Source organism: Trichosurus vulpecula, chromosome 7 (assembly GCF_011100635.1).
Source record: "Trichosurus vulpecula isolate mTriVul1 chromosome 7, mTriVul1.pri, whole genome shotgun sequence".
Taxonomy (NCBI): domain Eukaryota; kingdom Metazoa; phylum Chordata; class Mammalia; order Diprotodontia; family Phalangeridae; genus Trichosurus; species Trichosurus vulpecula.
In genome coordinates this window covers 78,588,233-78,615,920 of record NC_050579.1, presented here as the reverse complement: position 1 = coordinate 78,615,920, position 27,688 = coordinate 78,588,233, and the positions used below count along the sequence as shown (strand labels likewise).

The following is a 27,688-nucleotide window of genomic DNA, read 5'->3' as shown; positions in this document are numbered from 1 at the left end:
AGGCAGAAAGGAAGGAAGGAAGGAAGAAAATGCCCAGCAAAAACAACAGCCTGAGTAGAGAGAATGTCGGGTAAGAGCAATACTACATCGTCACCAGAAGATAATAGCAGCCCTGAAAAATCAGAGGCCTACGTGGGTTACATGGCAACATGCCTTCCCTTCGCATGTCCACTTTTCCTACTGACAACGCATATATTTGAGGGTGAAAGAGCCTTCACTTTATATGGGAAAGTGCTTTATTGATGCTTTTCTTACAATCCTATTTCAATAAATGTTTTTGTTTTGAATTAAAAAAAATAAATGACTGACAAATGGATTTTGAACTTTGGCAGGAATTAAAGTCAAACTTACTGACTGATTTTGAAGAATTTGTCCCTTTTCTTTAAAAAGAAAAAAAGTCAGGATATTCATCTCCTGCCAGTAGCACCTCTCCATTTTCCATGATTTTTCCAAGTGGCCCATCAATCGTATCCTACCCCATCTTCTCCGTATTGATCACTTACCCTCATGAGCCTCACTTTTGGCAGATAATGTTCGGTTCTAACACCTTCTCTACTTTTCCTACAGGGTCTTGGTAAAACTGAAACATAACAAAGGCCTGGCGAATAGTAAGCACTTAAATGGGTATCGAATGCTTGGGGTAACTAGGTGGCAGAGTGGACAGAGTGCTGGACTCAAAATCACACAAACCTGACTTCCAATCCACTTCTGGATGTTCATCAGCTGTATGACCCTCAGCAAGTCACCTAACTTTCATCTACCTCAGTTTCCTCATTTGTAAAATGAGCACTAACTCCCTAGGGTTGGGGGAGGACCAAACGAGATAATGTTCTCATAAAACACACTATCTAAATGCTGTTGTAACTATATTATATTGAATTCAATGCAGAGCTGTTGATTAATTACAGTGGTACAATGCACTGTCCTAGGAAATAGGTGGCGCACAAAGCATTGTTCCTTACCTTCAGAGAATTTATAATCTAGTACGGGTCATAATATCTGAAATTTATAGAACGCTTTACATAGATTGTTATCTTATTTGATGTCACAGTAGCCTCCGAGGTAAGCACTATGATTTTCCCCATTTTACACACGGAGAAAGAGGACAAGGGACGTGTCCGGGGTTCACACAGCTAGTATCAGACATGAGGTTTGAATCTAAAAAATTGACTCTAGGGTCAATGGTCTACCCTCTGCACCCCCCGGCCCCTACTTTAAAAACTTGAGTGAAAAAGCGTTCCTTCCCGGTGAGCTTGTTGGTTGGGGAATTACCTGCCTGGTGTGGAAAACCGCTAAGCCCAAGCAGATAATTTAGTCTTTAATGAGTTTGCCTGGGCCACTAAGAGGTCAAATGATTTAGGATCAGCTCGTCTAATACAACCGCCTGGCTTTACCATAGAGGAAGCTAAAGCCCAGTAATCTGAGTGCTTCGTTCAAGATCTCACAGAGCCCTGGGCCTTCCCCTGCAAAATGCTTCTTGCCCACAGTCACAGAACTCGTATGTTAAGAAGCGGGATTTGAACCCAGATCTCTTCTGGCTGCACATTCAGCAGCCTTCCCACTTCATCCAGCGGTATTAGTCTTAGAATAACAAATGGGTTTCTGTATCTTGCCCCCAGGCACCGAGCTTGGGGAAGCCAGGGAGCCTCCCAGTTCTCTAGTCCCCCCAGGTATGAAGTTCGCAGGGGAGATGAGACAAGCCGACTCACGCCCAGGTCCTGGTCCTTTTGCGACTTACGAAGTCACCTGGCTCCTGGAGGCTGGAGGGGAGGTGGGGCTCGGAGATGCTGAGGCGGGGCTCGGCAGAGGCGGAGAGAGGTGCGAGGGGTGGGGCCTCTGGCCTTGGGGAAGCTAGGCAGCCCGCGCCCCTGTGAGCCCCAGCTGGCCACGTGGAGGCGCTGCCCGCCGGGCTCCACCCTCTGCAGCCACAGGGACCACCTGCGGGCTGCGCTGCCTGCAGCTCATGCATCTGCCTGTACTGGACATCGGCGGGGGTGGCCCCGGCTCCTAGTCCCCAGCGGCGGGTGGCCAGCGGGTTGGCAGGATGCCGTGCTTCAGAGGGGAGTACCTGGTAAGCGCCCTGCTCCGCCCGCGGGGAGCCTGCAGGGAGTGGGTGGGCATCGGGTTCCGCACCTGCATTCCGGGGGAAAGGGACGAGGGGCGGGGGCCAGCGGAGCGAAGCGCGCCCTGGAACCCCAGCCAGCAGAACTGTGGGACGTAGCCGTCCCAGCTGGTGCAAACTTTCTGGCCACCTGTAGGGCCGTGGCCTAACTTGAACCTTTCCTCTCCTTCTCCCCTTACTTTCATACCCTAGGGGCAACCTCCGTGGGTAGTAGGAGTGGGATAAGGTACCGGCTCATGCCCTTGGGGATGGCATCGGTCCGTAAGCCTGAAGTTAAAGCTGCATCCAGGTGTGTGTGGCTGCAGCTAGCAGGTGGTATAATGCCGCATAACGATTAGGATTTATGTAACACTTCAAGGTTTGCACAGCGAATGCTGTTTTCAAAAATGATTTCTAAACAACCCCGCCCCCCTTGGGTCAAACAGTTATTCCTGGTATTTATTTCTCCTATTAATGAATAGTTAGAAAAGATAAAGCTTTCAATTTCAGTTCCTGGGGTTCGTTTAGAAAGTTGAGACCCACGTGGTTACTAATCCTCGTTTAGCCTCTCCTACTTTTTATTCCCGCCCGCCCCCCCTCACCCCTTATGTTTTTCCTTCTCTGCAGGTTTCTGCAGCTGAAAGCCCGAGACAGAGAGAGTGGAGACCCCAGATTTACAGAAAATGCACAGACCCAGCTTGGTTAATCCTGTTCTTTGTCTTTTGGGTCGGTTTGGTAAGTGGGTTGACCGGAGGGAAAGGTTTTTTTTTTTTTTTGGAGGGGGCGGAAGGGGATGTTGGAGAGGGATGAGAGAAGGAAGAGATTTATATGAAATGATGCACTTAAAATTAGAACTCTGGTTCTAGTGCCTGGAAGGCCCCAGAAGTCTGAGTTCTAAGGTTTGACAAAGCTCAGACATATTCTACAGTAATAATTTTTGTAATTAGCTTTATAAAAATATAAATGCTAGTGCTTAGCACAGTGGCACCTATTAGGTTCATAATTAATGTGTATTTTATTGTATGGTGTTGTATGGCTAATCCTGAGGAGTTTTGTTGGAAATTTCCTGTGGCCTGAACTCATGGGAAATTTTCTCCTGTTGGCCTTGTGCCAGATCTTAATGGGAGACTCTCTACGGGACGCTGGCACTGGAGTTTGCCAGGTGATGATAATGTCATCCAGTCATCATTTTGTTTCTGTGGATATATGCTTATCCTCTTACCAACAACTCTTACCAAGTGCTGACAGGAGCAGGTGGTTCTCAGAAGGTTATTTGGGATTTCCTTTTTTATTAAAAGGAATACTGGAAATCAGTGAGGAGAATTATGGAAGGCAGCCTGGCATATTGAGAAGAATGTTAGATTTGTAATCCGAGCATTAATGTCCAGTTGAAATCAGTTTTTACCACTTACCATCCCTGTGACCTTAGGCCAGTCACTTTATCTCTGAGATCCTCATTTGTAAAATGAGCTGATTGGTCTCAATGGCCTCTGTAGGTCCCTTCCTGCCCTCAATCCACAATCCTAATTTTTACACATTTTGATTACTCACTTGGCAATTAAAACTGAGACAAAGCCTGGGAGAGTTGTCCAAGTGACTCTTTTGGGAGTTGTCCTGGATACACACACCCTTTTGATATTTTGTGCCTACAGCCAACAGTTAACGCCCTGGCCCCAGCTTTAAGGTGAATGATACTGATTCCCTGCCCCACCCCCCATCTACAGCTGCCTCTCACTTCCTTTCCAGTATATATGTATAGGACTTTCTGGGCCTTTCTCCGGCTAAGGTGAATTTGGTTCTGGCTCTAATCTTGCCAGCCCATGTGTTTGCAGGAGGAATTTGTAGGCTTACTGCAGAGGGTCCCTCTCTTCTCAAAAATCCGCCTTGTGTAACTGAAAAAAGTTCTTTTATTCATTGTAAACAAGAGGGACTCGCCTCGCCTGGTCGGGGCATGCCATTTGCTACCTTGTTAATGATTAATTCTGAAAGCAATGGAACAGCTTCCAAGGCCTGTGCACCTGGAATGAGATCCCCATTGCTTGGAGCCCAGGTCTGCATTGAATGTAGGCAGGTGTCACTTTTGTCCTCGGTTAGCACTGGTAAAGACAATGTTTGTTGACTGTACTGATTGGTTTCCAACAAGGCAGCTGTGATGCAGAGGGAAGAGGGTTGGATTTGGGGTGAGTACATTTCAAATCCAGGCACTCCTCACAACTGGTGTGACTTTGGGTCAACAATAATCATAATAGCTAACTTTTATGTAGTGCTTTAAGATTCGCAGAGCTTTACGTGTGTTATCACATTTGATTGTCACAAAAATCCTGTGAGGTGTATGCTATTATTAACCTCATTTTACAAATGGGGAAACTGAGGCCAAGAGCGGTTAAGTGACTTGCCCAGGGTCGCACATCTATGACATGTCTGTGGCAGGATTTGAATGCAGTCCATGTGTTCAGCAGACTCCAAGTCCAGCACTCTATCTGCTATGCCACCTCTCTTCTTCCTCTCTGGTCCTCAGTTTCCTCCTCTGTAAAATGAGAAAGTTGTACTAGATGACTGACAAGCCCCCTTCCAGCTCTAAAGCTTTTATCATGCCAGTCGGTTGTGTACCATTAGTATGACACAGTGGAAAGAATACAGAATTCGGAATCCAGAGAATCTGAATTCAAATTCTAACTTTTGTCATCTGTAAAATTAAGGGGTTATATTAGATCACCTCAGAAGACTCTTCCTGCTCTAAATCTGTCATCTTAAACATAATATATGGAAATAAAATAAAATATTCTAAGTAGAACAGAAAGCTTGAGGGTAAGGGTTTCAAGGGCTCTTGGGTTTTTTTCAGGGTGAGGGAAGGAGCAATGTTGACCATTTAAGTACTGGCTCACTGGAGAGAGTTATGTCACATTCCTTCGGGTTTTGTCACCAATATTCCCCACCGATTGTATGTCTTTCCACATTGTTCTGGAGTGCATGTTAACCTTTAAAGGCAGGCAAACAGATTCCTGCACAGAGCTGCTTTCTCTCAGGAACGGTCACTTTAATCATCAGCCCTCAGTTCCAAGTCCATCTTGGGAAAGAAGCCTTAGCCGAAAAGGCCTTCAGTTTCCTAAGTCAAAGCTCTGCAAAAAGGGCAAGCCCTAACTAGGGGCCAAGCAAAAATCATGAGGCCAGCAGAGAGAGGGATGCTGTTTACAGAATCTACTGCATCTCATTGGTAGGAGGAATTTGAATGGCCCTTCTCTGAATGGTCTTCTCTTCATAAATAAAATGTCTGCATTAACCAGCCTTACTGTCGCTGAATTCGGACCAAAGGAGACAGAATCCTAGACATGGAGAAAACAGAGAACTAGAAGATGGAAGGACAACTCCCATATAAGTAATCCAGGAACAATTGGGAGAGGAATTTAGCTATTATCTTCATGGGAAAGAATAATGACAACCAACACAGTATGATATAATGCTTTAAAGTTCACAGAATACTTTATGTAGATTTTCCCAAGGAGCCACACAACCCTCCTCTATGTACCTACATCAGAAATATCATTTTCCCTATGCTCCCTCCATCAAACCCATTTGATAGGTGAGGAACCAGGATTCAAAAGCAGGTCCTCCTGCCTCCCAAGCCCAATTCAAAAATTATCAGGCCTTGAGGAAAATTGGGTGAGGAGAAAATTTCCTCAACACCTAAAGATGAAAAAATGCAAAGAAATCCAATCATCTTAGCAGATTTAAAAAAAACAGTTAAATGCCACATCCAAAGAAAGAACTATGGGGTCTGAATGCAGAGTGAAGCAGACTATTTCCTTTTGTTTTATTTTATTTTCTCTCATGATTTCTCCCATTTGTTATAATTCTTCTATACAACATGACTAATATGAGAATATGTTTAATAGGAATGTATATGTAAAGCCTGTATCAGATTGCTTGCCATCTTGGGAAGAGGGGAAGGGAGGGAGGGGGAGAAAATTTAAAACTTATGGAAGTGAATGTTGAAAACTAAAAATAAGTAAATTAACTAATAATTTTTTTAAAAGCAGTTAAAAAGTATAGCCTGTTATAAGTGGAGGACCATGAAGCCGAAATGTGGAATATGGGACCTGGGTTCAAATCCTGCCTTTGATGCTTACTACCTATGTGACCTTGAATAAGGCATTGAGTATCTGTGGGCCTTAGTTTCCGTATATGTAAAATGAGGGGGTTGGGATTAGTTGGCCTCTGAGATTCCTTCCGACTCTAGATCGGTGATCCTGTGATGAGATTTTTCCCTTTTCATGACCAAGTTTCTTTAAGAACTTCTGGAGGTGAGTTTTGTGAGGATAAGGTCGAGCTTCACTGCATGTTCTCCTTGGGTTTTACCTAGGTGTTCATCATGGGCTATTCTGTGATAGCTGGAGCTGCAGGAAGACTGGTGTTTGGCTATGATAGCTATGGGAACGTGTGTGGCAAGAAGAACTCCCCGGTGGAAGGAGCCCCTCTGTCTGGACAGGACATGACTGGCAGAAAGTAAGTGCCTGCATCCATCAGTTTCTTAAGTAGCTATGAGATCCTCGTCCCTGATTCAGGTGATGTAATGACGGTAGTATTTCTATAGCATTGTGTGTTTTGCAAAGTAGCTGTAGCTCATAGGATTATGGAGGAAAGGTGAAAGGGAGTAAGCAGTAGCCTACCATGTGCCAGGCACTGTGCTGAACACTTTACAGATATCTCATCTGATCCTGCAACAACCCTGCAATATAGGTGCCATATTATCCCCATTTCACAGTTGAGGAAAATGAGACAGACTTGCCCAGGGTCACACATTTAGTAAGTGTCTAAGGCTGGATTTGAACTCAGGCCTTCCTGACTCCAAGCCCAGCATTCTATCTGCTGTTCCACCTCACTGACTTTGATTATACATCATGGGATCGTAGATCTAGAACTGGCTGGAACCTCAGATGGCATCTAATCTAACCCCCTCCTTTTACAGGTGATGAAACTGAGGCCCCAGGTGGTTAAGTGTTTTGCCCAAGGTCAACCAGGTAGTAATCATCAGAGGCAAGATTTGAACCTAGGCCCTATAACCCCCAAGTCAGCAGCCTCTCTGTTTAATCCGATAACTCAGCAAACTCTGGTTCACTAGTGAAGTGGTACTAGGTGAAGACTCTTTACTTACACGGGAGATAAAAAGGTGAAAAGTTACACAGAATCATGGAATTTCACAGTTGGAAGGGACCTCATTCATCTTGCTCATACTCAACCTTTACCAGAAAGGAGCCCCCATTACAAGGCACCCTGCAAGAAGTGGAATAATAGTAATAATTATATAGTAGTATAAGGTTTGCAGTCAGACTGTACATGAAGACCTCCAAGGATGTCTTGCAAAGTAGCCCATTTGACTAGACCAGGGGTGGGGAACGTGGGGCCCTCTAGTACTCAAGTGCACCCCTTTGACTGGATCCAGACCTCACAGAACAAATCCTTTTATTAAGGGAACGTGTTCTGTAAGTTTGGATTCAGTCAACGGGCCACACTTGAGGACCTAGACCACATGTGGCCTCAAGGCCGCAGGTTCCCCACCCCTGGTCTAGACATAGGTCTTACCCTCAAGAAGCATACAGTCTAATTAGGAGGCAGGTGAGACATCAATACAAAAGCTCTAATATCAGGTACAATATGAGTGTATGCAAAGCAGAGGTTGGGGAAAATGTCAAGGGAAGCTTCATAGAGGGGCTAACGTCTGAGAAGAAAGAGGATGATTTCAATAGACAATACTAGAAGCTTTTTCTACGCACAAAACAGGGAGTGCATGTCCACCTGGCTAAAGGAGAATAGCAAGAAATAAAGTTGGACCCAATTGTAGAGGCCCTTGAATGCCAACTTAAGGACCTTGCATTTTGCTCCATAGGGACTGAGGAGCTATTCAACACTCCTCAGCATAGGAAAATAGTGTGACAGAGGTACCCAAAAAAGTTACGGTGACGGCGATGTGAAGAATGGGTTGGAGAGGGGGAGATTCCCGATGGACCAATCAGAAAGCTGCTCCTCGCAGTCTTTTTGAACAGCGATGAAGACCTGAGCTAGAACAGTTACAGGAGGGTAGAATCCACAAGTCTTTCCAGATAATTTAGCATGTGGGGATGAGGGAGGGGAAAGAGCCAAAGAGAAATCTGAGGTTTGGGGCTTGTGTAACTGGGACCTTGATGGCGTCAGCTGTTGTTTCATCCAACTTGTGCCCCCAAAAAGGAATCCCACTGCAACATACCCCAACAAGCGATGGCTCTGGAGGAGACAGTGAGGCTGGCGACTTTGCACAGCCCTCCCTCACTCAAATCCAATTCAGTTTTGAGGCATGGCATCACCTTCTTGATGTCATGGTCCTCTTTGAGAACAAAGGCCAAACCACACATGACCCCAATAAGTGGCCATCCTCTGCTTGAAGACCTCCACTGATGGAGAGTGAACTCCAGTCCAAGGATATGTCCCAAGGCAATCCATTCCACTTTGGGCTAGTTCTCATTGTTTAAAAAGAAAAAAATGTTTTTCTGATCTGCCCTTTAGGGCCAAACAGATAAAATCTGACCTCTCTTACACATGACAGTCTTTCAGGGTGGGAAGATGATTTCTATTTTGGACAGACTGAGTTTGAAATATCAAAGAGATATCCAGGTGGAGATGGTAACATTCAACAAGTAGGAAAAACAAGTTTAAGAGTTCAGTGAAGAGTTTGGGAGTAAAGATAGAGATTTGAGAATCTTATAAAATAAATAGCCAGGAGACCAGATTAGATTGCCACAAAAGATAATATAAATGGGAGAGAAGAAAATCTTTAAAAGGCAGAGGGCAAGGAAGAGAAGGTGGTGAAAGAGTTTCCAGAGAAAGAACTGTTAATTAGAAGTATGTATCAAATTATTTTATATATACATATATAAAACATATATATACACACACATATATACACACACATGTGTGTGTATATACATATGTGTCTAATGGTAGCCGTCAGGGAGGGGGGAAGGGGAGAGGAAAAAAAATTACATGATAACTTTATTATAGTTTTAATAGGAATAGCAAGTTGTACATAATAGATTTGCAGTTTCATTTGCAAACTTTTTTTAATTATACTATGTTATGGAAATGCTTGTTTTATCCCATAAATTAAAAATAAAATAAATAAAATTTGAAAAAAAAAGAACTTTGGGGATGTCCACAGAGGGTAAGAGAAAGAAGAACCAGAGAAACAAACCAAAAAGAAGAGGGCATGGGTATATGTCATGAAAGGTTAAAGAGCAAAGATTCATCAGTAGTCCGTGGGACTAGGGGTTACAGAATAGTCCTAGGAGCATAGATTTTGAGCTAGAAAGGACCTTAGAAGCTATCAAGTCCAACCCCTAAGGATGAAAGAAATTAACCTCTGGGTCACAGAGTTCTTAAGTGTCTGAGGCAGGATTTGAACTCAGGTCTTCCTGACTGCTGGAAGGGACAGCTAGGTGGTAAGTACACTGGATAGAGCACTGGGCTCATGACTTCAAATCCAGCCTCAGACACTTACTAGTTGTGACTAGGCAAATCATGTAACTATTTGCCTCAGTTCCTCATCTGTAAAATGGGCTGGAGAAGGAAATGGTAAACCACTCCAGTATCTTTGCCAAGAAAACCCCCAGTGGGGTCATGAACACAACTGAAAAACAACTCAGCAACAATAACAAACAATGACAGCAACTTCCTGACTACAACTCCAGCACTCATTGGTCAAGGGGGATCACGAAGGGGCTTTTTGGATTCGAGAATTAGGAAGCCGTTGGTGACCTGGGAAAGAACAGATTCGGGAAACTGGGGACAGAAACCCAATTTAGGGGATGGAGGAATGAGTGGGTAGATAGTCTGGCGTCAACTCTTTCTAGAACTTTGACAGGATGAAGAGGATGAAGAAGAGGGTACATACAACAAGCTTGAGGAAGTGGCGCTGGAGAAGGGGACTGTGGTCTAGAGAAATGTGTGGTTCTGTTGTTACTGCTTTAACTCAGGGACTTCAACTCTGGGAGACCTGAGTGTATCGGTAGGCAGAAGGAAAGGAATGTAGCTGCTGGTGGTTTTGAGACTCCTCTATCCCCGTCAGCTGCATAGAGGAGCATTGAAGTGGGAGGGAGAGGGAATGTTTCTGCCTAGTGGAGAAGGAGAATGCCCAGTCTCAATCACGTGAGTTTTGCTTTCCCCAAACGTAGCTCCAAGAGTTTTTTTGAGTGCAAGAGGGGAGAGGGCCACATTGGTGCTGCCCTGCACAAAATGTTTATGGGTTTGTACACGTCTACTCACATGAGTGCCCTCATGCAAGAGGAATGAGGCTGTTGTTCTTCTCTGCCCCATCCCTTCCCCTACCTTCCTACCCCCCTCCCCTCTCTCTGTGGAAAGTTATTATGTGAAAGTTTACTTGAACACACTCAGGTTTAAAATATATTTTGTTTTAGTTTGGCACCTGTGATCTCATTCACGTGGGGAACTGCCAGCGTGGAAACTCCCTCTTTGAACACAGAGCAGCAACTCAGTTGTAATTTATAGTTTTAGAAAGTTGCTGGGGACATTTAGAGGAAAAGTGACTTGCCCCCTCCCCTCCAGCCCCCTCCCTTCCAACCCCCTCCAGTCACGTTATTTCTCTCTAAAGAGAGAGGACCTGAAGGTTGGCCTTATTTCAACTCCATTATGTATAAAATCAACAGGCATTTAAGTACCTACTATGTGCCAGGTATTGAAGACACAAGCCCAAAGAATGAAACAATCCCTACTCCCAAGATTACATTCTAATGAGGGAGAAAACAAGTCCATGTATAAGTATATTTTAGGCAACTGACCACAAACTGTGTCCACGCTCTGTTTAACAGCTGCTCCTGCTCTGGATCACAGACTCATGAGGTCAAAAGGTATCTTAGTGATCATCTAAGAGGAAGGAAAGAAGCGTTTATCAAGTGACTACTGTATGCCAGGTGCTGTCCCAAGCACTTTATAAATATTTTCTCATTTGATCATCACAACAGCCCTAGGAGGTAGTTACTACTTCCATTTTAGAGTTCAGAACCTGAGCCAATCAGAGGTTAAATGACTTGCCTGGGGTCACACAGCTGGTAAATGTCTGAGGCTGGATTTGAACTCTAGTCTTCCTGACTCTGGGACTGGTAGGACTGGTACTCTATCCACTGCGCTACCTAGTGGCCTTATCTAGTCCAAAGCATTCATTTTACAAATCCAGATCCAGAGTCACACAAGTACAAATATCTTTGTGAAGATGTTAAGTTTGAGGGAATAGAAATGTTAATGTTAGGGCTGTCAGAACTTCATTAATTCTCCTGTTTGGTGCCCAGTATCAATATCATGGCAGCATAGACTCACATTTAGAGTTAGAAGGGACCTTAAAAGTCATGTTGTCCAATACCTTTGTTTTAACAAATGCAAAAATAGACTCAGAGGTCAAACAGGCAGTAAGTGACATCGCCGGAATTTGAACCCACGTCCTCTGACTCTAAATCCAATGTGCTTTCCACCGTATAAATACTTTTTTAAAAAAATTTCAGTTGTGTCCAGCTCTTTAGGACCTCATTTGGGGTCGTCTTGGCAAAGGTACCAGAGTGGTTTGCCATTTCTTTCTCCAATTCATTTGACAGATGAGGAAACTGAGGCAGACTGGGTTAAGTGACTTGCCCAGGATGACACAGCTAGCAAGTGCCTGAAGCTAGATTTGAACTCAGGTCTTCCTGACTCCAGGCCCAACACTCTAACCACTGCATCACCTAGCTGCCCACAAATACTTTAAAGGCTGCAGTTTAAAGTTAGTAGGAGGGGCAGCTAGGTGGTGCAGTGAGTACAGCACAGGCCCTGGAGTCAGGAGGACCTGAGTTCAAATCTGGCCTCAGACACTTGGCACACTTACTAGCTGTGTGACATTGGGCAAGTCACAACCCCAATTGCCCTGCTTCCCCCCCCCTCCCAAAAATAAAATAAAATCAATAGGAAAATTGCCTCAAATGCACTTCTCTCCTCTCCCTAGGCATGTGTTCTTTATGGATTCCTGTAATCTGGAAACCAAAGATATCAAAATCAATTCCATTGCTCTCTGCATATCTAGCTGTCCTCAAGAACAATTAGACACTCTAGAAGATGTCCAGCTCTTCGCCAAGAACAATGGTAAGGATCAGGCAGCACAGACCGGCTCCCCCACCCCCACCCACATGCCTTCCCCTGCCCATCTGAAACTTAAGAAGCGTAACATGCCATTGTCTTCATGAGGAGGGATGTTGTGAGCTGAGTTTTGTTTCTTGGGGTGTTTTACTTCCTTGTCGTGGTTTCTTTGCTTTGGATAATAGAGGTGCTAGGTTTCTCTACAGCTTGTCCAATTTCATCCAGGTGTAGCTAGATTTATCTGAAACATTAGTTGCTCCTTGTATATATGTGATCTAGGCTGGGAACCACTTCTTCCCCCATGGAGAATACCACCATTCAAAAGGTGGGCCAGTGCAGGATGATTTATTACCAGGGAGGGCAGTGGGGGGGGGGATATTATGTTAATTCAGAGAAGAAGGAAGGAGAGAGAAATCTCTGAGCTTAGATTATGGAAAACCATACTTATCTTGTCTGTAGCAGCATTATACTGACTCTCATGAAGCTTGCAGTCCACCAAATCTTCAGATCTTCCCCGCCCCCCCCCCCACCGATAAACTGCTATTTAGCCATATCTCCATCTCCAAATATCGCATTCTTCCTACTGTGCAAGACAGCTGTGCTCCTAATACCTACCACTGCTGTGGGGCATGTAAAAAACACACTTATTTAAGAGATGCAGGCAGAAGGGGCATCTCAGCCGACCCAGATTCCTGATCAGCAATCATCCTCAGCGTCTCTAACTAGCTCAGGCTCATTCACTCACTCACTCACTCAGTTTTACCCACAGTTCAGTAAAGGGGATAATCAATGTTTCATAATAAGGGATTTGACACTGTTTGGAAGGAGGGACAACCATCTGCTGGAGCTGTTATACAGAAGATTTCCTTCCGGGCAGGGTATCAGGCTAGATCACACAGAGAAACCCTCAGAACCCACCAAACTCATCAGATTCTCATCTCTCTATGTTTTGTGCTTTTAGGTTCCTTCCTGTGTGTTTATAACCTGAATTCTGTCAACTACACCCAGAGTCCAAGGGCTGCCTCCTTGTGTCCCAGGTTACCTGTTCCACCAAGGTAAGACCTTGCCTATACAATCACAGCCCATTAGAGTGGGAGAGATCCTAGCTTTAGAGCTGGAAGGGGCTTCAGATGCCATTGAGTCCAAACCCCAATTTTACAGATGAACCTGAAGCTCAGAGAGATTAAATTGACTGATCGGTTTATCCAAAATCACCAGAGTAGTAGGCAGGTATCAAAGTTAGAACTTTATTTGTTTACTCCAAAGCCAGCACAAGGCTCAGATAGTATGCCTAAATTTGTATTTCGTTTCCATTGGTGTCAAACCCAAATAGAGATGGAGACCACTAAACCGTACATGAGGACCCCTGCAGGCCACATATTGACTTAGAAAACCACATATTAATATTATCTATGTTCTATTGTATTTTTATTTATTTTGTTAAATATCTCCCTTTAATCTGGTTCAAGCCCCACATGAGAATGCTGGGGGCAGATGTTTGGCACCTCTGATCTAGTCCATCTCTTCATTTTACAAATGCAGAGAATGAGATCAAGAATAAAGAAGTGACTTGTCCAAGGTCATACTACAAGGAAGAGGCAGATCCAGGGCTGCTGGTGGATTTCTGATCTATTTCCATCATACTATAATAGCAATTCTCAATACTTTTTTTTAATCTCAGGACTCCTTTACAATCTTAAAATTTAGAACCCCCAAAGAAGTTTGATTTGTATAGGTTGTATTTATTGATATTTACCATTCTAGAAGTTAAAAGTGATTCAAATTTAAATATTTATTAATTTGTTTAAAATAATCATTACAAACCTATTATATAGTAAATTTTTATGAAAGTAACTATACTTTCCAAAAGAAAAAATTAAAGAGAATTTTGGCATCGTTTTACATGTTTTTGTAATTCTCTTTAATGTCAAGTTTAATAGAAGATAATCCAGGTTCTCCTATCTGCTTCTGCATTCAATCTGTTGTTTTAGTTGAAATATATAAAGAAAACATGACCTCAGCCAGATATGTAGTTCGAAAAAGAAAGGGTATTTTAATATACAAATACTGTCTTAGTATTATGAAAATAGTTTTTACCTTGCGGATCCCAGAAAGGGCCCCTATGGATCTGAGGACCACACATTGAGAACTGTTTGTTACACTGTAGTATTCATCGAGTGCCTGCTTGCTTCAGGCCCTGTACTAGATACTTTGAAAAGATACAATGAGATATGATCCCCTGCCCTCGGGAGAAAGTTAGATGGTAAAACCGTGGGCGCTCCACAATGCAAGGAGCAATCTTTGCTCTTACAGTTTAGAAAACTCAGCTCAGGGTGGATCGGTTTCATGACTAACGTGGCCCAGCTAAAAAGCTAATAAGAGTTAGACCAAACCATTAGGCAACAAGATGTTGGAGAGCACAAGGTGTTATAAGGGAGAAGGTGACCGGTTCTTCCCACTCATTCTGTGACAACCTTGACTGAATGGGGGTGGGGGAGGAGATAACCATCTCCCCTTCTCCCCTATAGTAGTGTACCCGCTGAACATCAGAGATAATAAGTGCCACGTTTATTGTCCGCTCAAGGCCGCTCTGTTTGTTTATAAGCATGCCCTTTATACAGTTAGCTTGAATGATATTATTTCACAATAACACCATTAATATATTATTACCTCGATTAGGCCTTAGAGCCACAGCCGATTGAAAGAGCTTGGCTCTTTGTTACAAAAGAGGTCAGTCTGAGGGGTGAAGATGATCTTTCTATCAGGAAATAATTATGAAAGGAGTCAATAAAACTTTTTTTTTTTCCAGAAAGGGAGATAGGCCAAGTAATGTTTGCTGGAAAAACAAAAAAAAATGGATAAAGAGTGTTTATGTTGGTCAGACTTGGAGGTTTCGATGCTGATGGTTAGGCTATAAAATATAGATCTTGTAGTAAAGTGTGATGGGCAGCTAGGTGGCACAGATGGGCAGCTAGTGGATAGAGGTCCAGGCCTAGCATCACCTTCCAGAGTTCAAATTTGGCCTTAGACACTTACTAGCTGCATGACGCTGGGCAAGTCACTTAACTGTTTGCTTCAGTTTCGTGGATTATTAAATGAGCTGGAGAAGGAAATGGCAAACCACTCCAATATCTTTGCCAAGAAAACTTGAAATGAGGTCAGAAAGAGTAAGACACGACTGAAATGACTGAACAGTGTGGTGTGATATCTAAAGTACAGATATTAGCACAGCGCCCAGCACTTAGTAAACATTATATAAACGTTAGAAATTATCAATAGTAGCAGCAGCAGCGGTAGTAGTAGTGATAGTAGTAGTAACAGAGAGTTGGCCTTAGAGTCAAGAAAAGCTACATTCAAGTCCTTCCTCTGACACATAGTCAGTGACACTGTGACCCTGGACAAGTTACTTAACATTGAAGCCTAGGCAGTTCTCAAAAACTATAAGTTAAAAGTTACAGAAAATGTGCTATCCAGCATTGGTAGAGAGTTACCTGAGAGTTCTCTAGACCAAATAACTCACTAGTCCACATTTATAGGGTATTTCAACACTGGCAAAGCACTTCTCATCTATCCATTTTGTTTGATCTTCACAACCCTGGGAGGTAGGTGTTTTATTACCATTTTACAGTTGAGGAAACTGAGTCAGCAAGAGGTTTCAGTGACTTGCCAAGAGTCACACAACTAGTAAGCGTCCGAGGCAGGATTTGAATTCAGATTTTCCTGTCTTCAAGTTCAGTGCTTTACTTGCTAAGTCACCTGGCTGCCTTTATAGGATAAACAACCCAGTGAGTTAATCCATCAATATACCCATCTTGACCAAATGCTACAGATGGGCAGTGAGCTAGGCCCCAAACTGAATAATAGCAGAGCAAACTGCAGCAGCATCTGAGAAGATGCTCAGTACTTCAGGGATTCCATGCTTCTTCCTACCCCCCCAAAACCTATTTTTCTAGCAATATTTTTTTTACCTTTCCAGCTTTTTTATTAATTAATTTATTTTTAGTTTTCAACATTCACTTCCACAGGATTCCGAGTTCTAAATTTTCTCTCCATCTCTCCCCTCCCCCACCCAAAGACAGCATGCATTCTCATTACCCCTTCCCCCAATCTGCCCTCCCTTCTATCACCTCCCCCCCACCTTCTCTTATCCACTTCCCTTCTATTTTCCTATAGTGTAAGATAGATTTCTATACCCCAGCAATACTTTTATCCCAGTACTGCTGGCTGCCATGGCTAGGAGTCATGGAACACTGTGGACTCAGAAGAATTCCAACTAGAGGTGACCCAGAAAGCCAAAGAAAGATGCATGGTGAGAATAAGTCAGCTGTAGGATTTAACCCATCGTCCCTTAGAGGCCAGAAACAGCGTTTAAGATACCAGCCAGGTCTTGTATGTCCAGAAGAGGAAGGGGACAGTCATGTAGCAAGAGCTAAGGATGAGAGCCAGAAAGTGTTAGTGCCCCACTGGAATCCAGGAAATAGTAAAAGATTCATAGAAAGACCTACAATATGGTGGGTAGAATTTCTGTGGAGGATTTGTGGAAAATTTTAGACAAGAATCAAATGGAATAAAAAGACATGAAGGGGGTAGAATCCTGGTGGGAGGGACCTTGGAAATCATAGATTTAAAACTAGAAGTTACCTGGTCATTGAGTCCAACCCCTTGGTTTTACAGATAAGGAAACTGAGGCTGGGGGGAGGGGTTTAGTGATTTCGAGTCACGTAGCTTCCTTAAGACACCTAGTTAAGGATTTGAACCCAGGTCTTTAGAATCTAAGCCCAACCCTATTTCTACTATACCAGGCTGCCAGATAGGATCTGATACAATGGTTGGAGGCAGAGTTCTCACTGAGGAGATCACAGATTCATTGCAGGACAAGTATTTGTAGTATGTTGTAGACAGACCCCACTGTGAAATTGTTGTAACGTTGTCTAACCAATCTGTCCTCTGTAATGCCAGTTACAGAACAGTTACTGACTTTAGGTGGGATATGCAGCTAGGTGGCACAGTGGATAGAGCACCAGGCCTGGAGTCAGGAAGACTCGTTTTCCTGAGTTCAAATCTGGCCTCAGACACTTACTAGCTGCATGATCCTGGGCAAGTCACTTAACCCTGTTTGCCTCAGTTTTCTCATCTGCAAAATGAACTGGAGAAGAAAATGGCAAACCACTCCATTATCTCTGCCAAGAAAACCCAAATGGGGTCACAAAGAATCAGACTCGACTGAAAGTGACTAAACGACAACAAGCAAAGCCCTGGGGGTACAGAAAGAAAATTAAGACAGTGCCATCTCTGAAGGAGCTCACGTTCTAATGGAGGAGACAACATGTATGGAAGGCTGCAAGTCAGATGGAAAAAAATCCACGTCTTTGGGGTGCATTGGCAAAGCAGATGGTCATGCCTTTTCTTCAGTGATATTTACCCTGAAGAATCACTTCCGTTTCTGATGTTGAACCCTATAACCATGCCAAGGCCTTTGGGGACAAGAACTTTCTTTTCTGGGTCTCTGATAGCTGTGGCTATAACACTTGAAGGAGGATTTAATTGGAAGACTGCATCTCCACAGGGGTTGCTTCTCAGGATGCTAGCTGTGGATACTGGACTGGAAGCATTGCTATTCTAAAAGGTCTTCGGCTCAGGGTCCTGACCTGACTGCCATGGGGTCTGAGGGAAGATGACGGTCAAGGGGAAGGCAGTAATTCAGCTTGCCTGGCCCAAGCTGCCTCCTGTCTTTTCTTCAGGGGCCCTTGCTGCTTTCCTTCAGCTAGTTTGGCTTGCCTGCCGCTGTAATTGGCAGTTGGTGAGCACTTGGTGAAGTTCGCTGCCCCGTTGTCAACAGAACTTCCTTCCCTTAATGATGGTTGTGAAGGCTGGGCTGGAAGTAGGACCAGCAATCTAGGAGGTGCTGCCATTCCCAGGGTTCTTGTACTTAAATGCCTCGTGGAGATAGTTGGTGATGAGGAAAGTCTTTACTACTGTCTTTACAGTAGTTTCTCCCCTCAGTGATGGCTGTTGAGGGGCTGGGCTAGAAGCAGGCCTGGTGGTTTAGGGGACACGGTTATTCTCAAGGCTCTTTGGTTCAGGGTCCTGGGCCACCTCCACCAGAGTCTGAGGGGAGATGGTGGTCAAGGTGCTGGTGGGGGTTTGACTTATCTCTCAGGTGCTGCCTCCTGTCTCTCCCTCTGGGATTCTTGCTGCTTCACTTAGGCCGGCTTGCCTGCCCTGTGAGTGGTGTATCTCTCCATCTTATCCACAAGAATAGCTTTTGTCAGTTTCAAATAGTGATAGGAACTGGGTCTGTGATTTTGTCAATTCCAAAAAATAAATGCACCAGTGCAGATCAGCACCCTCCCATACAACTTAGATTCTTAGGAAATTGCCTGGAGCACCAAGAGGTTAAATGATTTGCCCAAGGTCACATAATCATCCATATGTGTCTGAGGCAGTATCTGAACCCAGGTCTTCCTGGTTTTGAGGCCACCTTTCTATCTACTGTATTTCCTCTCAATTCCAAATGCTTCACTTAAATCTAGCTAAACTATATCAACAGCATTCCCTTAATCTACTAGTGAAATCAAAAAAGGAAATGTGACATTCTCCTCAATGAAGATCATGCTAGGCCTTTGTGATCACTGCTTCCTTTTCTAGGTGTTCACTGACCATCCCTTTATAAATTTTATAGATTTTATAAATTAATTTTATTATAAATTTTAAAATTTTATCATAAAATGTTATATATTTTGTCTGTAATCAGTCAAGCTCACTGGTCTATAGACTTACTCTCTTTTTGAAAATTGAGATATTTACTCTTTTCAGTCCTTTGATGCCTCTTCTGCTCTCCGTAATATTTCTTTTTTTTAAAAAAAAAGTTTTATTGATACTCTTTGTTTTTGCAGCACAGACAGATCTAGTTATATCTCCTACTGTTTGCATTGTCCCACTGTCACCACAAATCAATTTCCATAATCTTTCAAAGATCATTTCCAGTGGTTTGGTAATCCTGTCTGCCAGCTTTTTGGGTCCATGGAGATATAAATCATTTGCCTGGTAACTTGAAGTCGTCAAGGACAGTTAGGTCCTTTCTTACTAACCTCCCTATCCATTTTGGATTTCAGCCCTCAGCCACTTCTGTTCTTTCATTTTCAATCCGAAGGCCATTGCTTTTCTCAGAGAGAACAGAAACAAAAATGTAAGTTGAAGAGTCCTGCCTTCTCCCAGTCTGATATCATTTTCCTGTATACGTTTCTCACCCACCTAATGGCTAGAAATGTCTCTGCATTCCATTTGTGTGAAATACCTGAGAAATATCGATATTTTAAAGAGAAGAAATGAAAAGACCAAGCATAGGCATTTAATAATAGAATTGCAAGTCAGAGGCGACTGGAGTTCATCTTGTGCTATTTCTTCTAAAGTCCTCAGTAAATTTGAGAGACGGGGAGAGCTGTTGGCAAGGAGAGCAACTCACTCCATTACTCAGAAATGTCATCTTCTAAAGGAGCTGAGTCTTCTCTGAGATGTCAAACATACATTGGTGAAATATAGCCGTGTTGGGGAAGAAAATAACAATCATTTTAATAGTTCACAGAAAAGTTATACAGCAGCTGAAGACAAAGAAATAAAAACAGTACTGCTTGTAACTGAAGCTGGTGAAGCAAGTGAAGGAGAATGGAGTTTTTCAAGTTGGAATTTAACCAGGGCTAACTGAACTTGTTCTTCTCGCTGAACATGGGATCTGAACACTGCAGGAGGGTTTTGGGAAAGGCCCTTGGTTTTTTATTTTCATTTATTTTGTTATAAACTTAATAACCATCACCAAAAACTACAAAATAAGTACACAAAAATAAGGAATGAGCTCTAAATGAAAACCGTTATTATCACTTAACAGACTAGGACAAAACAAGTCAATGACAAGTGATAAATGTTTGTTCTGTGTCCTTGACAAAGTCTGTCTGAAGTCCTGCAGTTTGGGGCTCTCTTCTTTGAATGGCCCTGTGATTTCTTCAGTCTAGAGATATGCCAAGGGGCAGCTAGGTGGCACAACAGATAGAGGGTCAAGACTGGAGTCAGGAGGACCTGAGTTCTGATGCAGCTTCAGACACTTACTAGCTGTGTGACCCTGGGCAAGTCACTTCACCCTGTTTTCCTCAGTTTTCTCATCCGTAAAATGAGCTGGAGAAGAAAATAGCAAATCACTCCACCACCTTTGCTAAGAAAAATCCAAATGGGGTGACAAAAAGTCAGACATGACTGAAACAACTGAACAGGGAGAATCCCAGTCAAGAACTTCCACAATCAGTACAGATGAAAATTTGTTCTATAATGAACTTATAGGAAACTTATGGAGCGTTACCTTTGGCTTACTTTTCTCTTTTCCTGGTAACAACTCGTGTGTGTGTGTGTGTGTGTGTGTGTGTGTGTGTGTGTGTGTGTGTGTACACATACATATACCCATATATGTATATATTTTAATGTTTGCAAAAGTGCTCTATATATGTTATCTCATTTGATCCCAACAACAACCCTGTGAGGTCGTTGCTATCTCCATTTTGCAGATTAGGAAACTGAGGCATATGAAGTGACTTGCCCAGCAACCCCCAGCCTAGTAAGTATGTGATATGGGATTCAGACATAGGCTTTTCAGCATTCTATCCTCTGTCACCTGTAAATGTGTATATATGTAGCTTTTTCTTGCTCATCAGACTCGAATATTTTAAATTCAAAAATGAAACAAAACTAGTAGTTAAAGTCCAGGTGGATATCTTGCCAGAAAAAGTGAATTAGGCCATCTAATCCCATGCTGGTAAATATATCATGCATTGCTGCACTCCCATGATACCACTGCTCTCCTGTAAACACTTAGTGTCCTAATGTTAACTCTTTAGATGAAAACCAAGAAGAACAAATCAGGTTCCCTGCCCACTGAATGACTGACATTTCTTGAGCTGAAGGGGACCAAGATTATCTCCACAATTCTGTCCTCTTGTACCTGGGTGGAGTGGGGAGTTTTATTTTGGGTTGTGCTGCTAAGGTGTTTTTGTTTTTTTGAGAGGTAAAAGTCTTATCCTGGCCTAACACTGGCAAGACTGAGACGGTTAAACTTGAGCTGTTTGGCTGTGGCACCAAAGGATATTTTCCAAATACCTGTCTCTAAGCCAGTTGTTTCCTCTTTATCGGTCACCGGGATGGCTGATACACCCTTTCCAGCAATGTCTGAGTATCAAGGATACCCTCCAGGTTTACAAAGACACAAAATTGCTTTGCTCTGTAATGGAAACATGGCTCAGCAGATAATACAAACTGTCTTTTTCCATCTTACACTATCCCTCTGTGTCCATTGCTGTGTAGGACTTCCAATTTTAAGAATACAAGTCAAAGAACTAAGAGTTCTGGTTTTTTCACGATTTGTAGTTTACAGATGCCATATTTGTACACTGGTGTTTCCTATTATATGCTATTAAGATTTCTGTTTATCCTTTTTCCACAGTCAGCAGGTGCTTGTTAAGTGCCTGCTAAATTCAAGGGGGCCCACAAGAGAAGCAATTCAGTGCAGTGTTTAGAATGCTTACCTTTGAGTTGTGGGTTCAAATCTAGCCTCTCACATTTACTAGCCATGTGACTCTAGGCAACTCATTTAATTTTTAAGTGTCTGGCAACTCTTGAGACCTTTTTTGTTCGGGGTCATTTTGCTACCAGAGAATCTCCTGAGAGTTGTCTCTTCATCTGTCCAGGGCTTTTGGGCTTGCCATTAATCTGTGCTGCAAAGAGTGGGGGCAAAAGAATTCAGCAGGCAATTGGGCTAGCACCAACTACCCTTGTCTAGAAAAATAAAGGGCTGCTGAGAACCTAGGAAAGTAATTATGAGGGTGGAACTCAAGGAATTATGGTCCAGGAAAGATAAGGTAAAAAGATAACATCTAGTTCTTGCTTTTCAAAAAAGTCCTTTGGAGAAAAGTCTTTTCTCTGTACTCCTCCCTTCAACTCCTCTTGGGCCAGAGGTGCATGTTTGGGGAGGGGCCGGTGGTGCCTCCCTCAGGGCTATATCTGTCCTGGGGATGCTACTCCCCCATAACTTTCTGTCAGTTTCTTGTTCCTGTCTTCCAGATGTTCTGTTTTTTGTAGGAGCTACCAGTACTTCTAGGTTCCAACTCTTCCAGAGTCGTGATGGGCCCAGGTACACATCAAAGAGCCAGTTAGGATTCTCTGAGTCAGACTTCAGGGCCTTGTTTGTAGATAGTGATCCTCGTGGTATGTGTGGTGACCAGAACTGGGTCCTTGCATACACCTGGGTCCTTCAAGGACTCTTCAGGCAAGGCCATGCTTTTCCCTCACTTTATTACCAGCTTCTCAGTGTATCCCAGAAAATCTAGGGTACAGAGATTGGCAGTGCCAAGTAGCAAGGAACCCCATGATTCTGGGTGATTCCAAAACTACATCGTGTCACTCTCCTTAGGTCTTATCTATTAAGTCATAAATGGGCTTTTATCGTCATTGGGTACAAAGTTCCCAAACTGATGATTTCCCATGCTGACTGTTAAGAGGAAGGCACTGTGCTAGGTGGATACAAAGATACAGATGATGGGATTCCTGTCCCCAGGAGCTTGCATGCTATTGAGGGATACAACATGGGCACAAATAAATATAGTACTGAAGAAGGAGAGAGCTCTGATAATGGGAAAATCAGGGAGGCTTCACAGAGGACAAGGAAGCAATTGTGCAAATTATTGCCCAGTGAATTTGGGAAAATTTTTGTTAGTTTGGAAAAGGAAAAGCAAATTGGTGTGGAAACGAGCGAGCTGGGCGCTCTCTTGCTTTAATTCTTCTTCTTCTTCTTCTTCTTCTTCTTCTTCTTCTTCTTCTTCTTCTTCTTCTACTACTACTACTACTACTACTACTACTACTACTACTACTAATCATTCAACAGATATCTGAGTGCTTAATATCTAAAGCCTCAGCACTTTGCTAGGCACACACGAGTGCCTGCCTAGGAGAAGCTTCCAGTCTATTATATAGGACTGGTAGTGAACAAAACAGTACATGAGAGAATAATAAAATGATGCCATTGGGATGACTGAAAGATAGCATGTCACATAGATGAGTGCATTAAGGAGCTAGAAGCGGGGGTGGGAAATGAATCTTACCTCTGGTCCCCAAGGAGGTGTCTGTGTCCTTACCCCTACTCCGCTCTACCTGACAGAAGTGGCATTCAAAACGTCTTAGATTCCTCTGTGTGGCGCCTGGGCTGGCTGGGCTGCCACTTTCTCTTCTAGTGCTCTCTTCATTCTCCCTTCTTTCTTCTTTCACTAGAGACTGGGGCAAGGAAGAGCACCTGCTTCTGGGGAGTCTGCCTAGCAGAGAGCCCCACATGTCTATTACAAACAGTGAGATGAAAAGACAAGCTTGTGCTCTGAAGAGCAGAGGGAAAGTCCCAGGTTCTCCACAGTTCTGCCTTTGGGAGCTTAGCTGGAAGACATATAATACGTGGCTTTAAAATGTGCCCTCAGTCCCCTTGACTATCAGTCAGTCAGTAAGCAATTGTTAACTGCCTACAGTGTGTCCAACACAGGGGTACAAAAAGAGGCCAAAAACAGTCTTTGCCCTCTAATGATGCCAGCCAAGCCAGGATAAGAAACACTTTCTCAGAGATATCCCCCATTCCTTAACACACTCATTTACTCAGTAAAGCTGTGGAAAACTATTAAACAGCAACCAACCTCCCCCCCCCACACACACACAAATGTTACATGTTTAAAGATCTATATAAAGGGGGTAGCAAGCTCTAGGGAAGAAAATCCCCGTCTGGGTAGTCAGAGGGGGGGAAGACACCCTCAGCTTTCACAGCCAGTGCCTCCCACATCCAGTGGATGGCTTGTCTCCTAGAGCAGTCTCTGCTTGCTCTCCTTACCTGTGTCTCATTGCCCCCAAACTTTATCCAGAAACAAGATTTCGAATTTTAGCCATGATCACCAGCTCCCCTCCCCTGGGGAGCTTTGCCTATAGTCCCTGGACACTTTCAGGAGGGGCTTCAAATAAAGACCAATCCTTCTTTTCAGGAAACCATTGCTCTTCTCGCAGTTAAACAACACTGATGGGGATGTAGGGAAAGAAAGGTTATGCCAACGGCAGAGAGAACATTGACCTGGGCAGGGGGAGGGGGTCACAGCGCTCCTTGTTCCCCAGTGCAACGTTCAGATTCTCCCTTTGCTGCTGCTGTTTGGCAGATTCTGTGAAGTTCACTCCATTAAAATGTATTACCCAAACCACATCCTAGAGGCAGCAAGGTGACATATTAGATAGAGCATTGGACATGGAGTCGGGAAGACCCGAGTTCAAATCCAGACTCAGATACTTCCTAGCTGTGTGACCTTGGGTAAGTCACTTAACCTTTGGCTGCCTCAATTTCCTCATCTGGAAAATGGGTCTGATAATGGCACTGACTTCCCAGGATTGTCGTGAGGATCAAGTGAGATACTATTTGTGAAGCCCCTTTGCAAACCTTACCGCACTATAGAAATGCCAGCTCTCGACATTGTTGTTTGTTATCTACTGGCCTCCTAGTTACTCCTCTTTTCTTTTTTCTTTTAACTCGAGAAACATATTTTACATTTTTTTGTTCTTGAAACTTGTCCAGTTACAGATAAATAATCCATACGACGTAACTCTTCGATACACACTTTTTTCAGGCAGGTGAAAGCAACAACCAAGAATACATTGAAGATGAGTTGACATGAAATAACCAATTACAATATACAACCGGTCCTTCAGTTACATTTTCAGCACAGTTCAATGTATACACTGTTTAAAAGCAGACTACTTTTATGTAAAGCACAGATGTCTACAATTGTTTTACAGGCCCAAGAGAGTGAACACACCGCAGCTTTTAAAAGAAGTTACATCACAGGGTCTCTAAGAGTTCAAATACAAAAAATGTTTATAAGCTTGTGAATTTTGGCAGCAAACAGGAAAATGTATGCCAGGCTACCCTATTCTTGCTGCCAGGTGCTGTATTCCTCTTTTCTTGAGTTCAGTACTTGTCTCGCTGTCTTCCTCTCCTCCCCAACTCCTGTCCTTAAGGAAGGCACTTCAGTATGGGTTTTGATGCTCCCTTAAACATCCTAATTTCTTAGTTCTTTAGTCTTTTTGAATCCTATGATACACAACATGCACACACATGCACGCATACATTTGCATACTTTCTCAGGGCTCAGATAATGCTCTAAGACTGTCAGTTGCAGCAGAGTTGCTGAGTTTCATTGATAGAAGGACTTTTCTGATCCAAGAATTCCCTGTGCTAATGAAATCACAGAATCAATCATAATCCTCTATGAAATTTTTACATATACATACATACACAAACATATATATATATATAAATAAAATAGGTGTTATCAAAGTAGTGACATTTGCTCAGTGTCCTTTCTTGGTGTCTTTTTTACATATACATATATATAAGTTATCAAATTAGTGACAAATTTGCCCGGTGCCCTTTTTACATATACATACATTTATGTATAAGTTATCAAAGTAGTGACAAATTTGCTTGGTGTCCTACTTCTTTTTGTCTTACATGAATTTTTAAAATGTTTCATTGATCCCTTTTTGGGGGGATACCAACACCCTCTAGCCCTTTCTCTTCCTACCATTCTCTCCAAATAGATATCCTCCCATATAACATGTATAAAGTGAAGCAAAAGAAATCAACACATTGGCCACATCTGCAGACCACAGTATGTTGAGTGGTCTTCCTGTGGTATTGAATAGGATGGAGAAAGAGAAGAAAGAAAAAGGAGGAAAGAGAAAAAGGTTCAGACAATTAGGACAATGGTTTAGGGGGTTAGTGGCAAAGATGTGACTGAGAATGAAGTAGAAAAGAGAGAAAGGAGGGTAAGTACAAAAAAGGATGGGCAATGGCACCCCAGACTATAGTTTACAGATATCTTGGTGCCCCTTAGGATATGAGTGAACTAAACATGAAAATGAGACCAGTCCAGGCTCAAGGTCAGCTAAGTCAGAGTAGTTGGTGCCCTGGGTTTTCCAAGTGGCTGTACTGAACAGAAGAAAACTCTGAGTACTTTGTATATCGGGAGAGCTTGGCTGCAGCATCATTTATGCCAACTGCTGTCTTCCTTGTTCATTTATTCATTAATTCATTATATATTAAACACCTATGTATATTACCAGCTCCTAACTTAGTTCATCAAAGGCTTGTTGAATATTTCCTATATGCAGGGCATTGAGGATACAGAGGTCAAAACAAATCAGTCCCTGCCCTCAGGAACCTTACAGTTCTTCTGGGAAGATATCACCTGTTCATAGACAAAAGCAAGGTAGTCTGAGGAAGCAGAGAGCCCTAACAATTGGGGGAATCATGGCAGATTTCATAAAATCAAGCTTTTAAGGGAAGGGAAGGATTCTGAATGGGAGAGGTGGGGGGGCCGTTGATTCTAGGCACTGGGGTGTTGGCAGGGAGTGAGAGAAGAAGCTTTTGGGAAGCTGCAGAGGTGGAACTAGTACTAAGGAATCACTCCTGGACCCACAGGATATACTCCCTGTTCTGTACTCAAGCAGGCAGTTTAGACTGGGTTCAGTACTAGGAGGAGCACATCTCCAGTTAAAGGGGTTAGGATCCCCTGAAAAAATTGCTTAAAGCTTAGGTGGTGGCTCATGTCTAGGTCTCCTTAAAGTGCGAACAAATAATTTATATCCATACTCTAAAGGAATGCTAAATACAGGACATTCCACAAGCATGAATGAACAGAATGAAACAGATTCAGTAACTTAGTTTATAACTACTGTTATAGTCTCCTGTTATAGTCAAAATATAAAGCACTTTGCAGTACTGCTGATAGGTGTTTCACACTTCACCTTGGCTCAGCACTGTCCTTAAAACTCTGCTGGTGAAATGACAAGGCTTGAGATACTCCTTTCTTGTCTTTAAGAATACTGAAGGAGCTGCTTAAGATTCCCCTGCTACTTCCATGCTGCTGTAATGGTAACCCCAGAGCCCCTAGAATTCACCTGAAAAATCAAAATCAAGAGTTCCAGCCAGAAATTATCTCTTAACTGCCATAGCACTCTGCCCCTGGCTACTGTCACGAGTAGGGAGAATGACCAAGGCAGCACTTAAGGTTTCCTATGTCATACCAGAACACCAAGTCCTTTCAGCAGTGGGTCACTTTATGGCTAGAAGCAGCCAGGGAGTTCATCATCTCCAAAATCCCCTAATGCTGAGCCACACATGTAGATAGCCAGAAACATGCAAGAGAATATGTTTGTGTGCTTTGTTGGAGAATGGAATGGCTCACACCACACAGGAAATGGAAGATTGACCATGAGGAGTTTATCATAGAAAGGGAATGATATAACATGGTCAGACCTATGCTTTAGGAATATCACTTCGACAGCTGTGTGGAGGATGGTTTGAGGATGGAGGAGTCTACAGGC

General features: G+C 43.1%; 1 protein-coding gene across 1 annotated transcript in view; it reads left to right on the top strand.

Annotated features, from left to right (window-relative positions):
• Positions 1-1,965: 1,965 nt before the first annotated feature.
• The window catches only part of SLC44A3 (solute carrier family 44 member 3), a 110,973-nt gene continuing 85,250 nt past the window's right edge, over positions 1,966-27,688 (top strand). Inside the window, exons 1-5 of the mRNA XM_036767446.1 lie at positions 1,966-2,071; positions 2,729-2,836; positions 6,462-6,604; positions 12,117-12,253; positions 13,209-13,302. Coding sequence (XP_036623341.1) covers positions 2,045-2,071; positions 2,729-2,836; positions 6,462-6,604; positions 12,117-12,253; positions 13,209-13,302 — 509 coding nt within the window. The 5' untranslated portion in view covers positions 1,966-2,044. The remainder of the gene's footprint in view (positions 2,072-2,728; positions 2,837-6,461; positions 6,605-12,116; positions 12,254-13,208; positions 13,303-27,688) is intronic.